The sequence below is a fragment of the Lactuca saligna genome, chromosome 5, assembly GCF_052625555.1.
Source record: "Lactuca saligna cultivar CGN05327 chromosome 5, ASM5262555v1, whole genome shotgun sequence".
In the NCBI taxonomy this organism is placed as follows: domain Eukaryota; kingdom Viridiplantae; phylum Streptophyta; class Magnoliopsida; order Asterales; family Asteraceae; genus Lactuca; species Lactuca saligna.
Window position 1 is genome coordinate 60,855,982 of NC_136421.1, and position 24,253 is coordinate 60,880,234.

Below are 24,253 nucleotides of genomic sequence, written 5' to 3' on the forward strand. Positions count from 1 at the left end.
ATCTTTGGTACTTAGATAGTGGTTGCTCAAGACATATGACAGGATCTAAGTCTCTCCTGGAAGACTATGTCAAGAAAACTGGTCCTGCAGTAACATACGGAGACAATGGAAAGGGGTTCACTAAAGGATATGGAAATATCAAGTGCAATAATGTTGTGTTTCAGAACGTTTCATATGTAAAGGGTCTCAAACACAATCTTATCTCAATCAGCCAATTGTGTGATGCTGATTATGAAGTTCACTTTACAAAGAAGGAAGGAAGAGTTGTTAACACTGACAAGAACATCGTACTTTCAGCAAGTAGAAAAGATGATATATATGTTCTTGACATGTTCTCAAGTGACAAGGCGCTGATGCAATGTTTCTTTACAAAGTCTCAAACCAATCTCAGTTGGATTTGGCACAAAAGATTCTCTCATTTGAACTTTAAGAATCTATCCAAAATATCCAATCAAGATCTAGTTAGAGGTCTCCGAAAACTCCAATTTGTCAAAGACAAGATGTGCTCAGCATGTGAACAAGGAAAACAAACCAAGTCATCATTCAAACCCAAGTCATGTTCTAGCATATTTGTTCCTCTTCATTTACTACACATGGACTTGTTCGGACCTATTCTTGTTCGTTCCCAAGGAGGAAACAAGTATACTCTAGTGGTTGTGGATGAGTTTACTCGATTTACATGGGTGGTTTTCTTGAAGAAGAAAAGTCATGCTACACAGGAAGTTATCTCGCTGATTCGTAAAAATGAGACACTGACTGGTCTCAAAGTTAAGCAGCTAAGGAGTGATCATGGCACTGAGTTCCGGAATTCAACTCTTGAAGAATTTTGTGATTATAAAGGCATTGGACAGAACTTTTCAGCTCCTCGCACTCCTCAACAAAATGGAGTTGCTGAACGAAGAAATCGAACACTGATTGAGGCAGGAAGGACCTTTATGATTCATGTTGGTCTTCCCATGTCATTTTGGGCTAAAGCTGTTAATACAACATGTTTTACTCAGAATCGATCTCTAATTCATAGGATTCACAAGAAGACACCATATGAGATGCTGAAAGGTTGAAAGCCGGACGTATCCTTCATTCACGTGTTTGGATGTATTTGTTATATTCTTAATCAGCGTGATCCAAGATCAAAATTTGAGCCTAAGGCTGACAAAGGTATTTTTGTTGGATACTCATCTATTTCAAAAGCTTTTCGTGTTTTTCATATGAACAGGCAGTGTATTAAAGAATCCATTCATGTGAAGTTTGATGAGGAATCATACACTGATGAAAAAGTAGCTCATTCTTCCTCTATTTTTCAAGAGCTTCTCTCTTGCCCATATGATGAAGTCTCTCACACTGATGAAGAAGCTACTATTCCTGATCCTATCGTTCCAGATCCAAATTCCTTGAATCAAGATATTGCGGTCAGCTCAATAACTCATTTGCCTGATGCTGATGAAACTCTTGAGAATGAAGACTCTCTTGCAACTGATGTTCCCTTCAACAATAACACTTCAGCATCAAATCCAGTGAAATCAGCTTCTGGACATCGAGATCACCCTGTTGATCAAATTATTGGGAATCTTCATGATGGTGTCCGAACCAGATCTTGTGTATCTAATAATTTTTGCATGTACGTGCATTTCGTTTCAATGATTTTACCTGACAAGATACACTCAACTCTTCAAGATGCTGACTGGATTAAGGCCATGCAAGATGAGCTGAACGAGTTCGAACGACACAAGGTTTGGACGCTTGTTCCAAGACCATCAGGAAAGACCATCACCGGAACACGCTGGGTCTACCGCAACAAGGTTGATAAAGATGGTTTTATTACTCGCAACAAAGCAAGACTTGTTGCTCAGGGGTTCACTCAAATTGAATCAATCGACTACGGGGAGACTTTTGCTCTAGTTTCCCGTATTGAAGCAATCAGACTGTTTCTCGCATACGCTTCATACATGAACTTCATTGTCTACCAAATGGATGTCAAAACGGAATTTCTTCATGGTGAGCTACAAGAAGAGGTATTTCTCAAACAGCCCCCAGGCTTTGAAGACAAAGAGCACCCTGACTGTGTGTACTGACTAGATAAAGCTGTATATGGACTGAAGCAAGCTCCCAGGGCCTGGTATGAGACACTGATATCATATCTTCTTGAAAATGGCTACAGAAGAGGAGCAATTGATAATAATTTCTTCATCAAATAGAAAGGCTCAGAAATGATTCTTGTTCAAATCTATGTCGATGACATCATCTTTGGATCTCCATATGAGAAGCTGAGCAAAGAATTCGCTGAGATCATGTCTCAAAGGTTCAAAATGAGCATGATGGGGATGATAACTTTCTTCTTAGGTCTTGAGGTTCAACAACAAAAATCAGGTATTTCAATTTGTCAAAGTAAATACATTGCTGACATGCTAGTTAAGTATTCTCTCAGCGATTGCAAATCAGCTTCTACTCTGGTGTCTAAGACTGATAAGCTACACGCTGATCCCATCGGTGCTGATGTTAATCACTCTCTTTATCGAGGAATGATTGGATCTCTTCTCTACCTCACTGCAAGTCGCCCTGATATCATGTTTGGAACCATTCTCCATTCTAGATTCCAAGCTAATCCCAAGGAGACTCATCTTATTGCAGTCAAACGCATCTTTTGATACTTAAATGCCACTCAAAAGTTGGCACTGTGGTACCCTCGTGACTCAGCGCTTGAACTCTTTGGATACACTGATTGCGACTATGCAGGTTGCAACTTAGACAAGAAGAGCACGTCAGGTGGATGTCACTTCCTTGGAAATCGACTAATCAGCTGGTTCAGTAAGAAAAAAACCTCAGTAGCTATCTCCACTGCTGAAGCTGAGTATGTTGCAGCTGGGAGATGTTGTGCTCAAATCCTATGAATTCAAAATTAACTTTTAGACTATGGGCTTAAATTCACAAAGAATCCTATATTCTGTGATAACACCAGTGCGATTCAGATCACACATAATCCGATTCAGCACTCAAAGACAAAGCATATAGAGATCAGACATCACTTCATCAGAGACAATGTTGAGAAGGGCAAGGTTGTTTTACATCATGTCAAGACTTCCGATCAACTAGCTGACATTTTCACCAAGGCCGTGGATACTCAAACTAATGCTCACATCATTGGCGAACTTGGAATGATCACTCTCGATTGAAAAATTGTTTTACTAATGTTTGTTACTGTCTTATACACTAATATTTTTTTTACTGATTATGATGCGCTGATGATGTTTAGCATGCTGAGTACACTGTATGATCTCTTATCTCTTTCTCTTCTACAAATCTTCTAAACTAAAGTTGAATGATTCACTGTATTAAACCATACATTGATAACAACTTGAAACTCTTTGCTGATGGTTAGACAAAACACCAAGTTCTATCACACGCAACTATCCACTCTTACTAATCTTACACTGATTCTATGATTCGGTGTGACAAAACACATGCTGATGAGAATCTAACAGTCTTTGCCGATGGTTAGACAAAACACCAAGTTCTATCACACGCAACTATCCACTCATACCAATCTTACACTGATTCTGTGATTCGGTGTGACAAAACACATGCTGATGAGAATCTAACAATCTTTGTCGATGATTAGACCAAAACACCAGTGTCTATCACACGCAACAATCCTCTCTTCTCCTTCTTCTCACTCAGTGTCTAATGATTCAGTAAGAAATACCACTCATTGATAAAGACTCGACACTCTATGTTGATGGTTAGATAATTAAACTAGTATCTATCACACGCACCAATCACCTTGCTAACCCTAAACAAGCAAGTTGTACCTTGAATTGACGACAAACTATCTTTCAGCATGTAACTTTCCGTGATAGCAATCTCAGTGCTTACGCAGTCACTGATTGTCGTTTCCTCTTTGGTACAACGACTCTATTTACCCAACGGCTATTTTTTTGATTTGACAGTCTGGCAAGATACGCAGTTATTTTCACTAAAGATAATCATTACTTTTTACCGTTTCATTCCCTATTTAAACCTTTTCACCTCTTCCCCAAACCATTTTACCTTCCTCCAATCTTCTCTCTCTTAAAAAAAGGAAAACCCTAGAATCCTAAACTTCTTCAATGGCGGCATCACTGTTCACCTTCTCCTCCACTTCAAGAAGAGTCGTCCCAGCTCCAAACTCTCCTCCTCTTCCCATATACATCAAAGCCACCAACGTATTTTTCAACCCTGATATTCCAGATGTTCATCGAGGTCTTGGACTTGATGATTTTGTTAATTTCTTAGTCTCCTGCCGACTCCGATACGCAGTCAGTGACGTTCCATCAGAGTTCTTTCCCGAACAAGTCTGTGAGTTCTACTACACTGCAACAATTAATGATGAAAAAAATGCCATCTCTGGGACTATTGGCCGTGGAAGACACTCAGTCTTTATTCTTGCTGACCTCCTCAGTGCTGCGCTCAGGTTACCAATCTTTGAACCCTTCTCTGAGCTTACACCTATTGAACGTTGTCGACATCTCTTTGATCAACTGGGATATGATCACTCAAAGGCTGGCACTCGATCAGCTCTCATTCTACGTCAATGTATGACTCCAGGATGGAAGTTCTTCACCGGTGCTCTGTGCAAATGTGTGGGTCACAAATCTCGCAGTGGTGATCAACTGAGCACTTATGAGCAACAAGTCATCTGTTCCCTTCTTCTCCACAAACGACTTGATTTTGGGGATTTCTTCTTTGATCAGTTTGTTCAACTTCTTCGTGCAATTGTACACGCTGATCATGTCCCCTTTCCACGCTGGATTGCTCTTGTGCTAGATAAATTTTTCGGTGAAGCTTACTACTCACACTCTGGAAACCCCATCCAATGCCCACGCATGTCACTACGAATGTATCAGGATGATCCATTGGAAACTGACATCGACATCTCTGATGGGATGAGAGAATGGATTGCAAATCCATATACTGTTCCTTCACTAACCGCTGATACTGATGAAGGAGCTGATGGTAACAACGAAGATCATGCTGATCAAGAAGCTGAATCACAGGATGGTGGTCATCTCTCCCCTCAACTTTCTCATCATACTCTTTCTATCGCTGAGAGAGTCCACTCAGCTCAGGGGGAGCAACCATCTCAGGGGGAGCAACCATCCCAGGGGGAGCACCCTTCTCCGGGGGAGCAACCATTTCAGGGGGAGCATCCTTCTCCGGGGGGAGCAACCTTTCTCCCAACAAGTTCCAGGTACTCAATTCCTTCATATACCGACCTCAGCATTCAATGAGCTACTTACACTGACTCGGGACATGAGTCAGCATCTTTTACGAATTGAGGCCGATGTCCATCAACTGAAGGGAGTTCTTTTGCCAACTCCTTCCCCTGGCCCACAACATGATGATGGTCAAAAAGGGGGAGAAACTGATGATGATGATGATGATCCAAAAGAGGGAGACACTGAATCTGTTGAGCTCGGATCTGAGGATAACACCTTAAACCAGACTGAGCCGCCACAGCCTGTGCACGAGTCTGATAGACCAATTGTTGAGGAGCATGATAGACCAGCAGATACTGAACAACTTGATGATCATGATGATGAGTGTCAGATGCTGGACATGAACTTCATTGATCCCACTATTCCAGTTCAAGGGGAAGCCTCAGATAATGATGAAGATGAACATGATGATGAATGTCAAATGCTAGATATGAAATTCGTTGATCCCATTATGCCAGTCCAAGGAGAAGATTCAGATGTAGCTAGTGAGGATACTCAACCTCTATCTCGCAAGCGAGGCAGAAAATACTGAATTGGCTTCTTCACAAACTGATACTTCTCTGCCTAGCAAGAAACCTAAGTCCATCGTCAGCATATCCAACTTGGCAACTGAATGGAACATGTCTCCTGATCAAGTTAAGCAAATTCTTGATGAAGCCAATCAACCTCAGCTTCTAAAGAATATTGCTCAAGCTGATGAATCTCTCATTCAGCATCAACTTCAGGCCAAATGATCTTTTGAAGCTCAGATGCAAAAGTTCTTAGAATATCAGTCCAAATCCAAATCTTCTCAGCCTCCTCCCAGCAACAGCTAGTCAAGGACTGAAAATGTTCTCGACAGGATTGATCATAAGAAATTTCAAGATGTTCTTAAACGACGTGTGAGAAGTGATAAGATCATCAAGGTTAAAGCCTCTAAACCTCGTAATGAGAAAATTCTTACTTTGCTGATCACTCGTCAAGGTCCTCAACATCCATACACTGAAGTTGTCAAGAGGGATGAGCTAATCAGATACGGATATTCTGAATCGGTGGAATTGCTCAAATTGGCATCCAAGTAAACTTCGACTCTCTCTTCAGAACTGACCTGTGCTCTCCATTTACTGATCAAGAAAGTTCAGCGTCTGGATCTTGTTCCTACGCAGCGTTCTTAGCAGCAAGGTCAAAGTTCTTTAGTTCTAAGAATCAGAAGGACCATATTTCAAGTTGATAGTGAAGATGTGTTGGTTCTAAATTTTGGTGCTAAAGGAATAAACAACTCTCTTCCTATCGGTGTTGAGCCGGTTCAACATAAGTTCATCTCTGTTCCTGAACATGGAATGTTTTATCTCGATAAAAACAGAAGAATGTGCTTTCAGCGCACCACAGAATTCCAAGAGCTCCAACAGCACATCTTGTTCGCTTAAGACAAATGTGCATGAGTCATCAAGATCTATCTGGAGAATTTCATATACTGATTGCTATGGAGTTGCTGAATAGAAGACAGGAGTTGCTGGATAGTCGTTACTAGCCAGTGAAAATAGAAGCTAAAGCTGAGTATGAAGAATTCTTGTCAAGAGGTGTTCTCGTATTGCTATTGTTTTGAACATCATCATATTGGGGGAGATTGTAAGGTCGAACCTTATAATATGATGATGTTTGAAACTGATCCATTAGCATCAACGTCAGCATCAGCATCAACGTCAGCATAAAAGTTGTTCATTATATATATTGTCATATATGTAACAGATTTCGTATTTATCTTGTTTCCATAGTTATCATATATTAGTTAGCTGGAACATCCCAAATTTGTAGGGATTGTCTATAATAGTTCTATATAATCTTTTGTACGGGTTTGTGAAGGGGTGGTCTTTCACAAACCCTAATAGCCGCTTTGTGCAAACAATAATCTCTTTGTCAGATTATCATTCTTAGTGAAAGCTCTTTGTGATACTTCGTTGTTCTGTTCTTCTTATTAGTCATTGTTTGATAAATCGATTGATCTAAGGTCCTTTCAATACATTTATCTTTCATTGTTTTGTATTTTGTTATTTTTTTATATAATATGACAAGTTTCAAATTGTCTTCTTTAGCATCCATATATTTTTCTATAGACTATATATCAGTTTTTAATTTTACCTATTAACTGTTACAAAAATTATTTTAACTTTAATCATCATATCATTCAATTTGTTTGTAAGTCTTTTTAGAAAAAATTAAAATATTTATCTATTATTCAAAACATTCAATTACGTATTTTAAGAAAACAAATATTATTCGATACAAAATGAGGGTTATGTGCAATTTAAAACATATGAATTCAAATTTTTTTTATTTTGACATATCGTAAGCACAAAACCGTTGAATTTTATTTTGAAAATGACTGACTTACATATAAAAAAATCTATCTACTCATCTTTTAAGAACATATTGTATTACACAAACTAAGTCCTCTTATGCATATATTCACATTTGGACCAATACAACAATAACAAGCTCCATCTGTTCCTTTACAATGTGGTGATGGAAGTGGTACACATACACCTCTTAACTTGGCATCATGATGAGGATTATCATACTCCATAGTAGATGGTTGTGGGCTTGCATCTCCCAAGATAGTCTTTATTAAGGTAGTTTTAAAAGCTTTATCGCCAATGTTGTTCCCATTTACAAGTGCACAAAAGAATTCATAACATAAAATATAACGATTATACCACACATGTGAACAAATTAACATATAAAATATTGATGGAGATAAATGTGAAAATTTTCAATTTATCGTGATATTGTAAAAGATGATCATCAGATGTTGCAACTATGTCATCAAACTTTTTCGTAATAGATTACAGTTCTAAACTACAATATGTTCATTTAGATACTCTAATCATTTATGATATGAAAAATCAACTCACATATGACAAGAAGGCTAAGAAAAAAGAACGAAAACAAAAATTGCTTATTCCCTAACATCTTCATATGAGAGGACATTTCAAGTATTGTTGAGTGAATATATTTATACTAACTTTACTAGAAGTGACTACAATGTATACTCAACTCAAATAAGTGTTTTGAAAATTAAGTCTAACTAAGTATCCTTTATAATTACAATGTATTTATAGTCTAATTAAATTCATATGTTTCTAGTTATTTGATAGTAATTGGTTTTTTTTTTTTTTTTTTTTTTTTTTTTTTTAAATTCATTTTATTTTTGCTTTTAAACTTTAACTTTCTTTTCAAGTAGTTTATGCATGTGAAAGGAACAATGTCGCTAAGATCCCATTTCATAAGTACTTATTTTGACTTTTTTTGTCATTTTAATATATTAGAGGATAACAATCTATGTAATTATATAAAATAGGTCACTATAATTCGCATCTATTTCAAAATGTTATGGACATGCTCGGGGATGAGATTTATTAGATTTGTAAAGGCTTTAGATTTATAAAAGAAAACTCGAATAAAAAATATACTAGGTTCGAATGTACAAGGTCTTAAATTTTATTTTAAATAAAAAACACATAATCCGAAATCTACTAGAAATACATTTTTCCTTATCCGAGCTTTTAGATGCATTTTTCATTTTATTCTACCCCTTTAATAGCTAAGATATCAGTTTTCTGACACTTCTATAAACAAAATTTTATAGTTTCTTGATTATATCCGCCAAATACATGTCCTCAAGTGACATACACACATGTGCATGTTAGGAAAATATAATATAAATATTAGTAGCTCAATACTTTGTTGTTGAATTAGTTTATGTAGTTTTAAATAAAATTTAAAATATTAGGAGATACATTTATCATTCATTGTTTTGTATTTTCTACTTTTTTTTGTATAATATGATAGCTTTCAAATTATCTTCTTTAGCATCCATATATTTTTCTATAGACTATATATCAGTTTTTAATTTTACTTATTAACTGTTACAAAAATTATTTTAACTTTAATCATCATATTATTCAATTTGTTTGTAAGTCTTTTTAGAAAAAATTAAAATATTTATCTATTATTCAAAACCTTCAATTACATATTTTAAGAAAACAAATATTATTCGATACAAAATAAGGGTTATGTGCAATTTAAAACATATGAAATCAAATTTTTTTTTGACATATCATAAGCACAAAACCGTTGAATTTTATTTTGAAAATGACTAACTTACATATAAAAAAATCTATCTACTCATGTTTCTAGAACATATAGTATTACACAAACTAAGTCCTCTTATGCATATATTCATATTTGGACCAATACAACAATAACAAGCTCCATCTGTTCCTTTACAATGTGATGATGGAAGTGGTACACATACACCTCTTAACTTGGCATCACGATGAGGATTATCATACTCGATAGTAGATGGTTGTGGGTTGCATCTCCCAATATAGTCTTTATTAAGGTAGTTTTAAAAGCTTTATCGCCAATGTTGTTCCCATTTACAAGTGCACAAAAGAATTCATAACATAAAATATAACGATGATACCACACATGTGAACAAATTAACACATAAAATATTGATGGAGATAAATGTGAAAATTTTCAATTTATCGTGATATTGTAAAAGATGATCATCAGGTGTTGCAACTATGTCATCAAACTTTTTCGTAATAGATTATAGTTCTACAATATGTTCATTTAGATACTCTAATCATTTATGATATGAAAAATCAACTCACATATGACAAGAAGGCTAAGAAAAAAGAACGAAAACAAAAATTGCTTATTCCCTATCATCTTCATACGAGAGGACATTTCAAGAATTGTTAAGTGAGTATATTTATACTAACTTTACTAGAAGTGACTGCAATGTACACTCAACTGAAATAAGCATTTTGAAAATTATGTCTAACTAAGTATCCTTCACAATTACAAGATATTTATTGTCTAATTAAATTCATATGTTTATGTTTATTTGATAGTAATTGAGTTTTTTTTTAATTCATTTTATTTTTGCTTTTAAATTTTTAATTTCTTTTCAAGTAGTTTATGCATGTGAAAGGAACAATGTCGCTAAGATCCCATTTCATAAGTACTTATTTTGACTTTTTTTGTCATTTTAATATATCTGAGGATAACAATATATGTAATTATTTAAAATAGGTCACTATAATTCGCATCTATTTCAAAATGTTATGGACGTGCTCGGGGATGAGATTTATTAGATTTGTAAAGGCTTTAGATTTATAAAAGAAAACTCGAATAAAAAATATACTACGTTCGAATGTACAAGCTCTTAAATTTTATTTTAAATAAAAAACACATAATCCGAAATCTACTAGAAATACATTTTTCCTTATCCGAGCTTTTAGATGCATTTTTCATTTTATTCTACGCCTTTAATAGCTAAGATATATGTTTTCTGACACTTCTATAAACAAATTTTTATAGTTTCGTGATTATATCCGCCAAATACATGTCCTCAAGTGACATACACACATGTGCATATTAGGAAAATATAATAAAAATATTAGTAGCTTAATACTTTGTTGTTGAATTGGTTTATGTAGTTTTAAATAAAATTTAAAATATTAGGAGATACATTTATCATTCATTGTTTTGTATTTTCATCTTTTTTTTGTATAATATGATAGCTTTCAAATTATCTTCTTTAGCATCCATATATTTTTCTATAGACTATATATCAGTTTTTAATTTTACTTATTAACTGTTACAAAAATTATTTTAACTTTAATCATCATATTATTCAATTTGTTTGTAAGTCTTTTTAGAAAAAATTAAAATATTTATCTATTATTCAAAACCTTCAATTAAATATTTTAAGAAAACAAATATTATTCGATACAAAATAAGGGTTATGTGCAATTTAAAACATATGAAATCAAATTTTTTTTTTGACATATCATAAGCACAAAACCGTTGAATTTTATTTTGAAAATGACTAACTTACATATAAAAAAATCTATCTACTCATGTTTCAAGAACATATAGTATTACACAAACTAAGTCCTCTTATGCATATATTCATATTTGGACCAATACAACAATAACAAGCTCCATCTGTTCCTTTACAATGTGATGATGGAAGTGGTACACATACACCTCTTAACTTGGCATCACGATGAGGATTATCATACTCGATAGTAGATGGTTGTGGGTTGCATCTCCCAATATAGTCTTTATTAAGGTAGTTTTAAAAGCTTTATCGCCAATGTTGTTCCCATTTACAAGTGCACAAAAGAATTCATAACATAAAATATAACGATGATACCACACATGTGAACAAATTAACACATAAAATATTGATGGAGATAAATGTGAAAATTTTCAATTTATCGTGATATTGTAAAAGATGATCATCAGGTGTTGCAACTATGTCATCAAACTTTTTCATAATAGATTATAGTTCTACAATATATTCATTTAGATACTCTAATCATTTATGATATGAAAAATCAACTCACATATGACAAGAAGGCTAAGAAAAAAGAACGAAAACAAAAATTGCTTATTCCCTATCATCTTCATACGAGAGGACATTTCAAGAATTGTTAAGTGAGTATATTTATACTAACTTTACTAGAAGTGACTGCAATGTACACTCAACTCAAATAAGCATTTTGAAAATTATGTCTAACTAAGTATCCTTCACAATTACAAGATATTTATTGTCTAATTAAATTCATATGTTTATGTTTATTTGATAGTAATTGAGTTTTTTTTAATTCATTTTATTTTTGCTTTTAAATTTTTAATTTCTTTTCAAGTAGTTTATGCATGTGAAAGGAACAATGTCGCTAAGATCCCATTTCATAAGTACTTATTTTGACTTTTTTTGATCATTTTAATATATGTGAGGATAACAATATATGTAATTATTTAAAATAGGTCACTGTAAGAGGTGTCTATTTCAAAATGTTATGGACGTCCTCGAGGATGAGATTTCTTAGATTTGTAAAGGTTTTAGATTTATAATAGAAAACTCAAATAAAAAATATACTAGGTTCGAATGTACAAGCTCTTAAATTTTATTTTAAATAAAAAACACGTAATCCGAAATCTACTAGAAATACATTTTTCCTTATCCGAGCTTTTAGATGCATTTTTAATTTTTTTCTACGCCTTTAATAGCTAAGATATATGTTTTCTGACACTTCTATAAACAAAATTTTATAGTTTCTTGATTATATCCGCCAGATACATGTCCTCAAGTGACATACACACATGTGCATGTTAGATAAATATAATATAAATATTAGTAGCTTAATACTTTGTTGTTGAATTGGTTTATGTAGTTTTAAATAAAATTTAAAATATTAGGAGATACATTTATCATTCATTGTTTGTTATTTTCTTCTTTTTTTGTATAATATGATAGCTTTCAAATTATCTTCTTTAGCATTCATATATTTTTCTATAGACTATATATCAGTTTTTAATTTTACTTATTAACTGTTACAAAAATTATTTTAACTTTAATCATCATATTATTCAATTTGTTTGTAAGTCTTTTTAGAAAAAATTAAAATATTTATCTATTATTCAAAACCTTCAATTACATATTTTAAGAAAATAAATATTATTCGATACAAAACAAGGGTTATGTGCAATTTAAAACATATGAATTCAATTTTTTTTTGAGATATCGTAAGCACAAAACCGTTGAATTTTATTTTGAAAATGACTAACTTACATATAAAAAAATCTATCTACTCATGTTTCAAGAACATATAGTATTACACAAACTAAGTCCTCTTATGCATATATTCATACTTGGACCAATACAACAATAACAAGCTCCATCTGTTCCTTTACAATGTGATGATGGAAGTGGTACACATACACCTCTTAACTTGGCATCATGATGAGGATTATCATACTCCATAGTAGATGGTTGTGGGCTTGCATCTCCGAAGATAGTCTTTATTAAGGTAGTTTTAAAAGCTTTATCGCCAATGTTGTTCCTATTTACAACTGCACAAAAGAATTCATAACATAAAATATAACGATTATACCACACATGTGAACAAATTAACACATAAAATATTGATGGAGATAAATGTAAAAATTTTCAATTTATCGTGATATTGTAAAAGATGATCATCAGGTGTTGCAACTATGTCATCAAAATTTTTCGTAATATATTATAGTTCTAAACTACAATATGTTCATTTAGATACTCTAATCATTTATGATATGAAAAATCAACTCACATATGACAAGAAGGCTAAGAAAAAAGAACGAAAACAAAAATTGCTTAATCCCTAACGTCTTCATATGAGAGGACGTTTCAAGAATTGTTAAGTGAGTATATTTATACTAACTTTACTAGAAGTGATTGCAATGTACACTCAACTCAAATAAGCGTTTCGAAAATTATGTCTAACTGAGTACCCTTCATAATTACAACATATTTATAGTCTAATTAAATTCATATATTTATGTTTATTTGATAGTAATTTAGTTTTTTTTAATTCATTTTATTTTTGCTTTTAAATTTTAACTTTCTTTTCAAGTAGTTTATGCATGTGAAAGGAACAATGTCGCTAAGATCCCATTTCATAAGTACTTATTTTGACTTTTTTTGTCATTTTAATATATCTGAGGATAACAATATATGTAATTATTTAAAATAGGTCACTATAATTCGCATCTATTTCAAAATGTTATGGACGTGCTCGGGGATGAGATTTATTAGATTTGTAAAGGCTTTAGATTTATAAAAGAAAACTCGAATAAAAAATATACTAGGTTCGAATGTACAAGCTCTTAAATTTTATTTTAAATAAAAAACACATAATCCGAAATCTACTAGAAATACATTTTTCCTTATCCGAGCTTTTAGATGCATTTTTCATTTTATTCTACGCCTTTAATAGCTAAGATATATGTTTTCTGACACTTCTATAAACAAAATTTTATAGTTTCTTGATTATATCCGCCAAATACATGTCCTCAAGTGATATACACACATGTGCATATTAGGAAAATATAATATAAATATTAGTAGCTTAATACTTTGTTGTTGAATTGGTTTATGTAGTTTTAAATAAAATTTAAAATATTAGGAGATACATTTATCATTCATTTTTTTGTATTTTCTTCTTTTTTTTGTATAATATGATAGCTTTCAAATTATCTTCTTTAGCATCCATATATTTTTCTATAGACTATATATCAGTTTTTAATTTTACTTATTAACTGTTACAAAAATTATTTTAACTTTAATCATCATATTATTCAATTTGTTTGTAAGTCTTTTTAGAAAAAATTAAAAATATTTATCTATTATTCAAAACCTTCAATTACATATTTTAAGAAAACAAATATTATTCGATACAAAATAAGGGTTATGTGCAATTTAAAACATATGAAATCAAATTTTTTTTTGACATATCATAAGCACAAAACCGTTGAATTTTATTTTGAAAATGACTAACTTACATATAAAAAAATCTATCTACTCATGTTTCAAGAACATATAGTATTACACAAACTAAGTCCTCTTATGCATATATTCATATTTGGACCAATACAACAATAACAAGCTCCATTTGTTCCTTTACAATGTGATGATGGAAGTGGTACACATACACCTCTTAACTTGGCATCACGATGGGGATTATCATACTCGATAGTAGATGGTTGTGGGTTGCATCTCCCAATATAGTCTTTATTAAGGTAGTTTTAAAAGCTTTATCGCCAATGTTGTTCCCATTTACAAGTGCACAAAAGAATTCATAACATAAAATATAACGATGATACCACACATGTGAACAAATTAACACATAAAATATTGATGGAGATAAATGTGAAAATTTTCAATTTATCGTGATATTGTAAAAGATGATCATCAGGTGTTGCAACTATGTCATCAAACTTTTTCGTAATAGATTATAGTTCTACAATATGTTCATTTAGATACTCTAATCATTTATGATATGAAAAATCAACTCGCATATGACAAGAAGGCTAAGAAAAAAGAACGAAAACAAAAATTGCTTATTCCCTATCATCTTCATACGAGAGGACATTTCAAGAATTGTTAAGTGAGTATATTTATACTAACTTTACTAGAAGTGACTACAATGTACACTCAACTCAAATAAGCATTTTGAAAATTATGTCTAACTAAGTATCCTTCACAATTACAACATATTTATTGTCTAATTAAATTCATATGTTTATGTTTATTTGATAGTAATTGAGTTTTTTTTAATTCATTTTATTTTTGCTTTTAAATTTTTAATTTCTTTTCAAGTAGTTTATGCATGTTAAAGGAACAATGTCGCTAAGATCCCATTTCATAAGTACTTATTTTGACTTTTTTTGTCATTTTAATATATCTGAGGATAACAATATATGTAATTATTTAAAATAGGTCACTCTAAGAGGTGTCTATTTCAAAATGTTATGGACGTGCTCGAGGATGAGATTTCTTAGATTTGTAAAGGTTTTAGATTTATAAAAGAAAACTCGAATAAAAAATATACTAGGTTCGAATGTACAAGCTCTTAAATTTTATTTTAAATAAAAAACACATAATCCGAAATCTACTAGAAATACATTTTTCCTTATCCGAGCTTTTAGATGCATTTTTCATTTTATTCTACGCCTTTAATAGCTAAGATATATGTTTTCTGACACTTCTATAAACAAAATTTTATAGTTTCTTGATTATATCCGCCAGATACATGTCCTCAAGTGACATACACACATGTGCATGTTAGATAAATATAATATAAATATTAGTAGCTTAATACTTTGTTGTTGAATTGGTTTATGTAGTTTTAAATAAAATTTAAAATATTAGGAGATACATTTATCATTCATTGTTTTGTATTTTCTTCTTTTTTTGTATAATATGATAGCTTTCAAATTATCTTCTTTAGCATTCATATATTTTTCTATAGACTATATATCAGTTTTTAATTTTACTTATTAACTGTTACAAAAATTATTTTAACTTTAATCATCATATTATTCAATTTGTTTGTAAGTCTTTTTAGAAAAAATTAAAATATTTATCTATTATTCAAAACCTTCAATTACATATTTTAAGAAAATAAATATTATTCGATACAAAACAAGGGTTATGTGCAATTTAAAACATATGAATTCAATTTTTTTTTGAGATATCGTAAGCACAAAACCGTTGAATTTTATTTTGAAAATGACTAACTTACATATAAAAAAATCTATCTACTCATGTTTCAAGAACATATAGTATTACACAAACTAAGTCCTCTTATGCATATATTCATACTTGGACCAATACAACAATAACAAGCTCCATCTGTTCCTTTACAATGTGATGATGGAAGTGGTACACATACACCTCTTAACTTGGCATCATGATGAGGATTATCATACTCCATAGTAGATGGTTGTGGGCTTGCATCTCCGAAGATAGTCTTTATTAAGGTAGTTTTAAAAGCTTTATCGCCAATGTTGTTCCTATTTACAACTGCACAAAAGAATTCATAACATAAAATATAACGATTATACCACACATGTGAACAAATTAACACATAAAATATTGATGGAGATAAATGTAAAAATTTTCAATTTATCGTGATATTGTAAAAGATGATCATCAGGTGTTGCAACTATGTCATCAAAATTTTTCGTAATATATTATAGTTCTAAACTACAATATGTTCATTTAGATACTCTAATCATTTATGATATGAAAAATCAACTCACATATGACAAGAAGGCTAAGAAAAAAGAACGAAAACAAAAATTGCTTAATCCCTAACGTCTTCATATGAGAGGACGTTTCAAGAATTGTTAAGTGAGTATATTTATACTAACTTTACTAGAAGTGATTGCAATGTACACTCAACTCAAATAAGCGTTTCGAAAATTATGTCTAACTGAGTACCCTTCATAATTACAACATATTTATAGTCTAATTAAATTCATATATTTATGTTTATTTGATAGTAATTTAGTTTTTTTTAATTCATTTTATTTTTGCTTTTAAATTTTAACTTTCTTTTCAAGTAGTTTATGCATGTGAAAGGAACAATGTCGCTAAGATCCCATTTCATAAGTACTTATTTTGACTTTTTTTGTCATTTTAATATATCTGAGGATAACAATATATGTAATTATTTAAAATAGGTCACTATAATTCGCATCTATTTCAAAATGTTATGGACGTGCTCGGGGATGAGATTTATTAGATTTGTAAAGGCTTTAGATTTATAAAAGAAAACTCGAATAAAAAATATACTAGGTTCGAATGTACAAGCTCTTAAATTTTATTTTAAATAAAAAACACATAATCCGAAATCTACTAGAAATACATTTTTCCTTATCCGAGCTTTTAGATGCATTTTTCATTTTATTCTACGCCTTTAATAGCTAAGATATATGTTTTCTGACACTTCTATAAACAAAATTTTATAGTTTCTTGATTATATCCGCCAAATACATGTCCTCAAGTGATATACACACATGTGCATATTAGGAAAATATAATATAAATATTAGTAGCTTAATACTTTGTTGTTGAATTGGTTTATGTAGTTTTAAATAAAATTTAAAATATTAGGAGATACATTTATCATTCATTTTTTTGTATTTTCTTCTTTTTTTTGTATAATATGATAGCTTTCAAATTATCTTCTTTAGCATCCATATATTTTTCTATAGACTATATATCAGTTTTTAATTTTACTTATTAACTGTTACAAAAATTATTTTAACTTTAATCATCATATTATTCAATTTGTTTGTAAGTCTTTTTAGAAAAAATTAAAAATATTTATCTATTATTCAAAACCTTCAATTACATATTTTAAGAAAACAAATATTATTCGATACAAAATAAGGGTTATGTGCAATTTAAAACATATGAAATCAAATTTTTTTTTGACATATCATAAGCACAAAACCGTTGAATTTTATTTTGAAAATGACTAACTTACATATAAAAAAATCTATCTACTCATGTTTCAAGAACATATAGTATTACACAAACTAAGTCCTCTTATGCATATATTCATATTTGGACCAATACAACAATAACAAGCTCCATTTGTTCCTTTACAATGTGATGATGGAAGTGGTACACATACACCTCTTAACTTGGCATCACGATGGGGATTATCATACTCGATAGTAGATGGTTGTGGGTTGCATCTCCCAATATAGTCTTTATTAAGGTAGTTTTAAAAGCTTTATCGCCAATGTTGTTCCCATTTACAAGTGCACAAAAGAATTCATAACATAAAATATAACGATGATACCACACATGTGAACAAATTAACACATAAAATATTGATGGAGATAAATGTGAAAATTTTCAATTTATCGTGATATTGTAAAAGATGATCATCAGGTGTTGCAACTATGTCATCAAACTTTTTCGTAATAGATTATAGTTCTACAATATGTTCATTTAGATACTCTAATCATTTATGATATGAAAAATCAACTCGCATATGACAAGAAGGCTAAGAAAAAAGAACGAAAACAAAAATTGCTTATTCCCTATCATCTTCATACGAGAGGACATTTCAAGAATTGTTAAGTGAGTATATTTATACTAACTTTACTAGAAGTGACTACAATGTACACTCAACTCAAATAAGCATTTTGAAAATTATGTCTAACTAAGTATCCTTCACAATTACAACATATTTATTGTCTAATTAAATTCATATGTTTATGTTTATTTGATAGTAATTGAGTTTTTTTTAATTCATTTTATTTTTGCTTTTAAATTTTTAATTTCTTTTCAAGTAGTTTATGCATGTTAAAGGAACAATGTCGCTAAGATCCCATTTCATAAGTACTTATTTTGACTTTTTTTGTCATTTTAATATATCTGAGGATAACAATATATGTAATTATTTAAAATAGGTCACTCTAAGAGGTGTCTATTTCAAAATGTTATGGACGTGCTCGAGGATGAGATTTCTTAGATTTGTAAAGGTTTTAGATTTATAAAAGAAAACTCGAATAAAAAATATACTAGGTTCGAATGTACAAGCTCTTAAATTTTATTTTAAATAAAAAACACATAATCCGAAATCTACTAGAAATACATTTTTCCTTATCCGAGCTTTTAGATGCATTTTTCATTTTATTCTACGCCTTTAATAGCTAAGATATATGTTTTCTGACACTTCTATAAACAAAATTTTATAGTTTCTTGATTATATCCGCCAGATACATGTCCTCAAGTGACATACACACATGTGCATGTTAGATAAATATAATATAAATATTAGTAGCTTAATACTTTGTTGTTGAATTGGTTTATGTAGTTTTAAATAAAATTTAAAATATTAGGAGATACATTTATCATTCATTGTTTTGTATTTTCTTCTTTTTTTGTATAATATGATAGCTTTCAAATTATCTTCTTTAGCATTCATATATTTTTCTATAGACTATATATCAGTTTTTAATTTTACTTATTAACTGTTACAAAAATTATTTTAACTTTAATCATCATATTATTCAATTTGTTTGTAAGTCTTTTTAGAAAAAATTAAAATATTTATCTATTATTCAAAACCTTCAATTACATATTTTAAGAAAATAAATATTATTCGATACAAAACAAGGGTTATGTGCAATTTAAAACATATGAATTCAATTTTTTTTTGAGATATCGTAAGCACAAAACCGTTGAATTTTATTTTGAAAATGACTAACTTACATATAAAAAAATCTATCTACTCATGTTTCAAGAACATATAGTATTACACAAACTAAGTCCTCTTATGCATATATTCATACTTGGACCAATACAACAATAACAAGCTCCATCTGTTCCTTTACAATGTGATGATGGAAGTGGTACACATACACCTCTTAACTTGGCATCATGATGAGGATTATCATACTCCATAGTAGATGGTTGTGGGCTTGCATCTCCCAAGATAGTCTTTATTAAGGTAGTTTTAAAAGCTTTATCGCCAATGTTGTTCCTATTTACAACTGCACAAAAGAAGTCATAACATAAAATATAACGATTATACCACACATGTGAACAAATTAACACATAAAATATTGATGGAGATAAATGTAAAAATTTTCAATTTATCGTGATATTGTAAAAGATGATCATCAGGTGTTGCAACTATGTCATCAAATTTTTTCGTAATATATTATAGTTCTAAACTACAATATGTTCATTTAGATACTCTAATCATTTATGATATGAAAAATCAACTCACATATGACAAGAAGGCTAAGAAAAAAGAACGAAAACAAAAATTGCTTAATCCCTAACGTCTTCATATGAGAGGACGTTTCAAGAATTGTTAAGTGAGTATATTTATACTAACTTTACTAGAAGTGATTGCAATGTACACTCAACTCAAATAAGCGTTTCGAAAATTATGTCTAATTGAGTACCCTTCATAATTACAACATATTTATAGTCTAATTAAATTCATATATTTCTGTTTATTTGATAGTAATTTAGTTTTTTTTAATTCATTTTATTTTTGCTTTTAAATTTTAACTTTCTTTTCAAGTAGTTTATGCATGTGAAAGGAACAATGTCGCTAAGATCCCATTTCATAAGTACTTATTTTGACATTTTTTTTTTGTCATTTTAATATATTTGAGGATAACAATATATGTAATTATTTAAAATAGGTCACTGTAATACGTATCTATTTCAAAATATTATGGACGTCCTCGGGGATGAGATTTCTTGGATTTGTAAAGGTTTTAGATTTATAAAAGAAAACTCGAATAAAAAATATACTAGGTTCGAATGTACAAGCTCTTAAATTTTATTTTAGATAAAAAACACATAGTCCGAAATCTACTAGAAATACATTTTTCCTTATCCGAGCTTTTAGATGCATTTTTCATTTTATTCTATGCCTTTAAGTGACAACCAGAAGATGTCCATCGCTGAAACACATTCTACCCGTAAAAGATTCGCCGTTTATCAATTCGTTTCGATTTCGTTTTTGGGCTAAATTATTAAAACTTATATGTTTATTTAATACTAATGAGTGTCCAAACCCCTTAAGAACTCATGAAATTGGCCCAAGATAATTAAATAGAAAAATTCTAAATTCTATTCCGCCGGATTACGGTAACTTAATCGGGTGCGACCAAAAGTCCCGTTTAACGTCGGTATCGGGTAGAATTCCACCGTGTCCAAGTTTTGGGACCTATTTAAACGTGTTCAAGCTATCATTTAAAGCTTTTTCCCTCTCTATCTACTCTCTCTCTAACCTCTCTCCTAAATTCAAGTTTAAGGGTCCAAATCTCAAATTTAAGGCTTCTAATCACCAAGGTACCTTCCCTAACTTGTTATGCAACCTCATTAGCCTTCAAATCCGAACTTAAACTTTGATTTTGGACCTCAAACATGAGTTTACGGCCAAGGAGCATGCTTGGGCTGTAAACTCATGATAAAAGGGTTTTTATGCCTTTAAACCCCTCCTAGACAATTTTGGGACTTAGATTCGACTATATGGCTTACCAATTCGGACTTAGAACACCCTAATCATAATTTTTGAAGAGTAAACATGAGTTTACTGCCCAAGAACAACCTTGGGCCGTAAAATCCTCATTCATGGGGAGTAAACTCATTTTCTAGTGTTAATAAGCCATATAACTTCACCAATAGCCTTGAAATAAATCCTAGAATCATCTAAAAATAGTTTGGTGACCTTAAACATGTCAAACACCCTCCAATAATGTCTTTACGGCCATGACACCCTAAGAATATGTTCCATGGCTGTAAACTCTTAAAGATGAGTCATTTGGTGCCCTAAATTCATACCAAGGCTTAGAAAAATCATTGGAATCACATGTGATTGTTTAAAGACCAAAACTTAAAGGAACTGAAGTGAGGGGGAGTTTACAGCCATAAAATCCAAGTTTACAACCATAAACTCCAATAAATGGTCTTTAAGTGAGCCTAAAATCATCCTAATTGCCTAGATAAAATCCTAGCTAAATTATCCTTGTGTTTTGAAGCCATTTTGCACCCAAAAGCACCCTCCATGAGTTCACGGCCGTGAACTTATGTGGATGAAATGTTTAGGGCATTAAACTCCTTGAGGAGTTTACTCTTGAAGACTAAACTCCATTCCCTAGTCATACAAGTCCTTAAATGCCACCCGGGTCCCTCCAAACGCTTGTAATGAAGTGTTTTCGCGATTAGAAGCATATGTCCCTAACAAATAAATAATTTAAGTCCTAATTAGATACAAATGTTTAAAATTTGATAATCCATAGGAATCTTGTGCGTTTGCAAATCCAGAACTGACGTTTAGGATCCAAACCGGTGAGTTCATACCGCTACCCTTTTTCAAATGTTTGCACTGTTTTCATGGGGGGAATACAAGCAAAAGTACAAGGAAATCTTGTACTCAAACTTATTGTTTTCCGTTTAAATGTTTATATTCTGTATGTTTTAAATATCTAAAACTATGTTTATCAAATAGTTCGAATTACGAAGTCAGCTTTCAGATTAATCATAGATTTCTTGATAAAATGCTACAATCTAAATTATATTTTATAATCTATGAATAATTCATACAAATTATCAATTAGAACTAATTCGAATACGAATATGAATACGAAAGTACAACTAGGAATAGAACGAATACGAAAGTACAACTAGGAACATAATGAATACGAAAGTATAACTAGGAATATAATGAATAGGAATACTAAAGTAATAATGCGAATATGAATGCGAATATGAATGCGAATGCGAATACGAATACGAATACGGATAGGATTAGGATTAGGAATAGGACTAGGAATACAAATACGAATACGAATATGAAGGCGAATACGAATTCGAATAGGATTAGGATTAGGAATAGGACTAGAAATACGAATGTGAATACGAATACGAATACGAATAGGATTAGGATTAGGAGTAGGAATACGAATACGAATAGGACTACAAATATAAATACGAATACAAATATAAAAATATAAAAATGAATATGATTAAGAATAGAAATACGAATACGAAGGCACGCGTCTAGGTACATTCAAGTGTAACACTATTAGGATATCAGAATACATAGCTAATATAACAAGTACGAAAGGTAATCAAACATTACATCGAAATTCAATAACTAAACTTACCTTTAGGAAAATATAGGATTTTCCTGGGATAACAATTGTACATAATCAGAACTGTGAAATAAATCAATTAATCAAACTTTACACATAAGAAAATATAGGATTTTCTTGGATATCAATCTTTTTGGAAAACCAAAGGAAACTCGTACATTTTCAGAAAACAAACATCTTATGAACTCACCAGCTTTATGTTGATTTTCAAACTGCTTGTATTCTCAGGTCAACATTAGACAGGTACCTAGCGATCCTTTCGGAGAAGACGGAGCGTACAGAAGACTCGTCTCTAGTTTTGTTCATATATACTATGTATTACAAATGTACAACTTTACTTTTGAACAAATGTAAACTTTGATATGTAATGTAATGGTTGTTTACTTTGCTTACTATGTACATTGGATTTGATACTCAACGTGGAGTCTGCCCTAGAAATGTTTTCGCCTTAGGTTTTAGGGGTGTGACAGATTGGTATCAGAGCCCTTGTTTATAGTGAATGGAGTCTACCAAACCTTACATGGTATTAAATTATAAACACTAAAGGGCCTAAGTGCTCTGAACTAAAAAGTATCCTTCAAAGTATAAGTATTTTCAAAAAGTATAAAAGTATACCTAATCATCGAAATTCGTAACTACTAGTAGAACAAAACATAAGTAAAATGGGTGTTGTGCGTTGCGGTTAAACTTGGACAGTTATGTAGTCGTGTCTAGGATCAACATAGTCTGGCCAAGTATATTCATTCGAGACACGACCAACATGTGCTTGGGAGTGACTATGGTGTGCGGCATGCCTAAAACTTACCCAATACCCAAACAATGAGTCGTCGTTGCAGCGAGACAAGAAATACTATAGGAGTATTTCTCGAGCCAAATCCGTTATAGAATTCTGTGACAACTGCCAATTCAGGTCATTCTTGGACTCATGCATCTTTATAATAACCATTCATGCACAACATGCCATGACCTAGTAGT

General features: G+C 31.2%; 1 protein-coding gene across 1 annotated transcript; it reads left to right on the forward strand.

The window, feature by feature from the left end:
* Positions 1-2,207: 2,207 nt before the first annotated feature.
* Positions 2,208-2,888, forward strand: LOC145045342 (uncharacterized). The gene is made up of 2 exons (XM_078993681.1): positions 2,208-2,367; positions 2,734-2,888. The coding sequence occupies exons 1-2, from the start codon at positions 2,208-2,210 to the stop codon at positions 2,886-2,888; spliced, it is 315 nt and encodes a 104-aa protein (XP_078849807.1).
* The last annotated feature ends 21,365 nt before the right edge of the window (positions 2,889-24,253 follow it).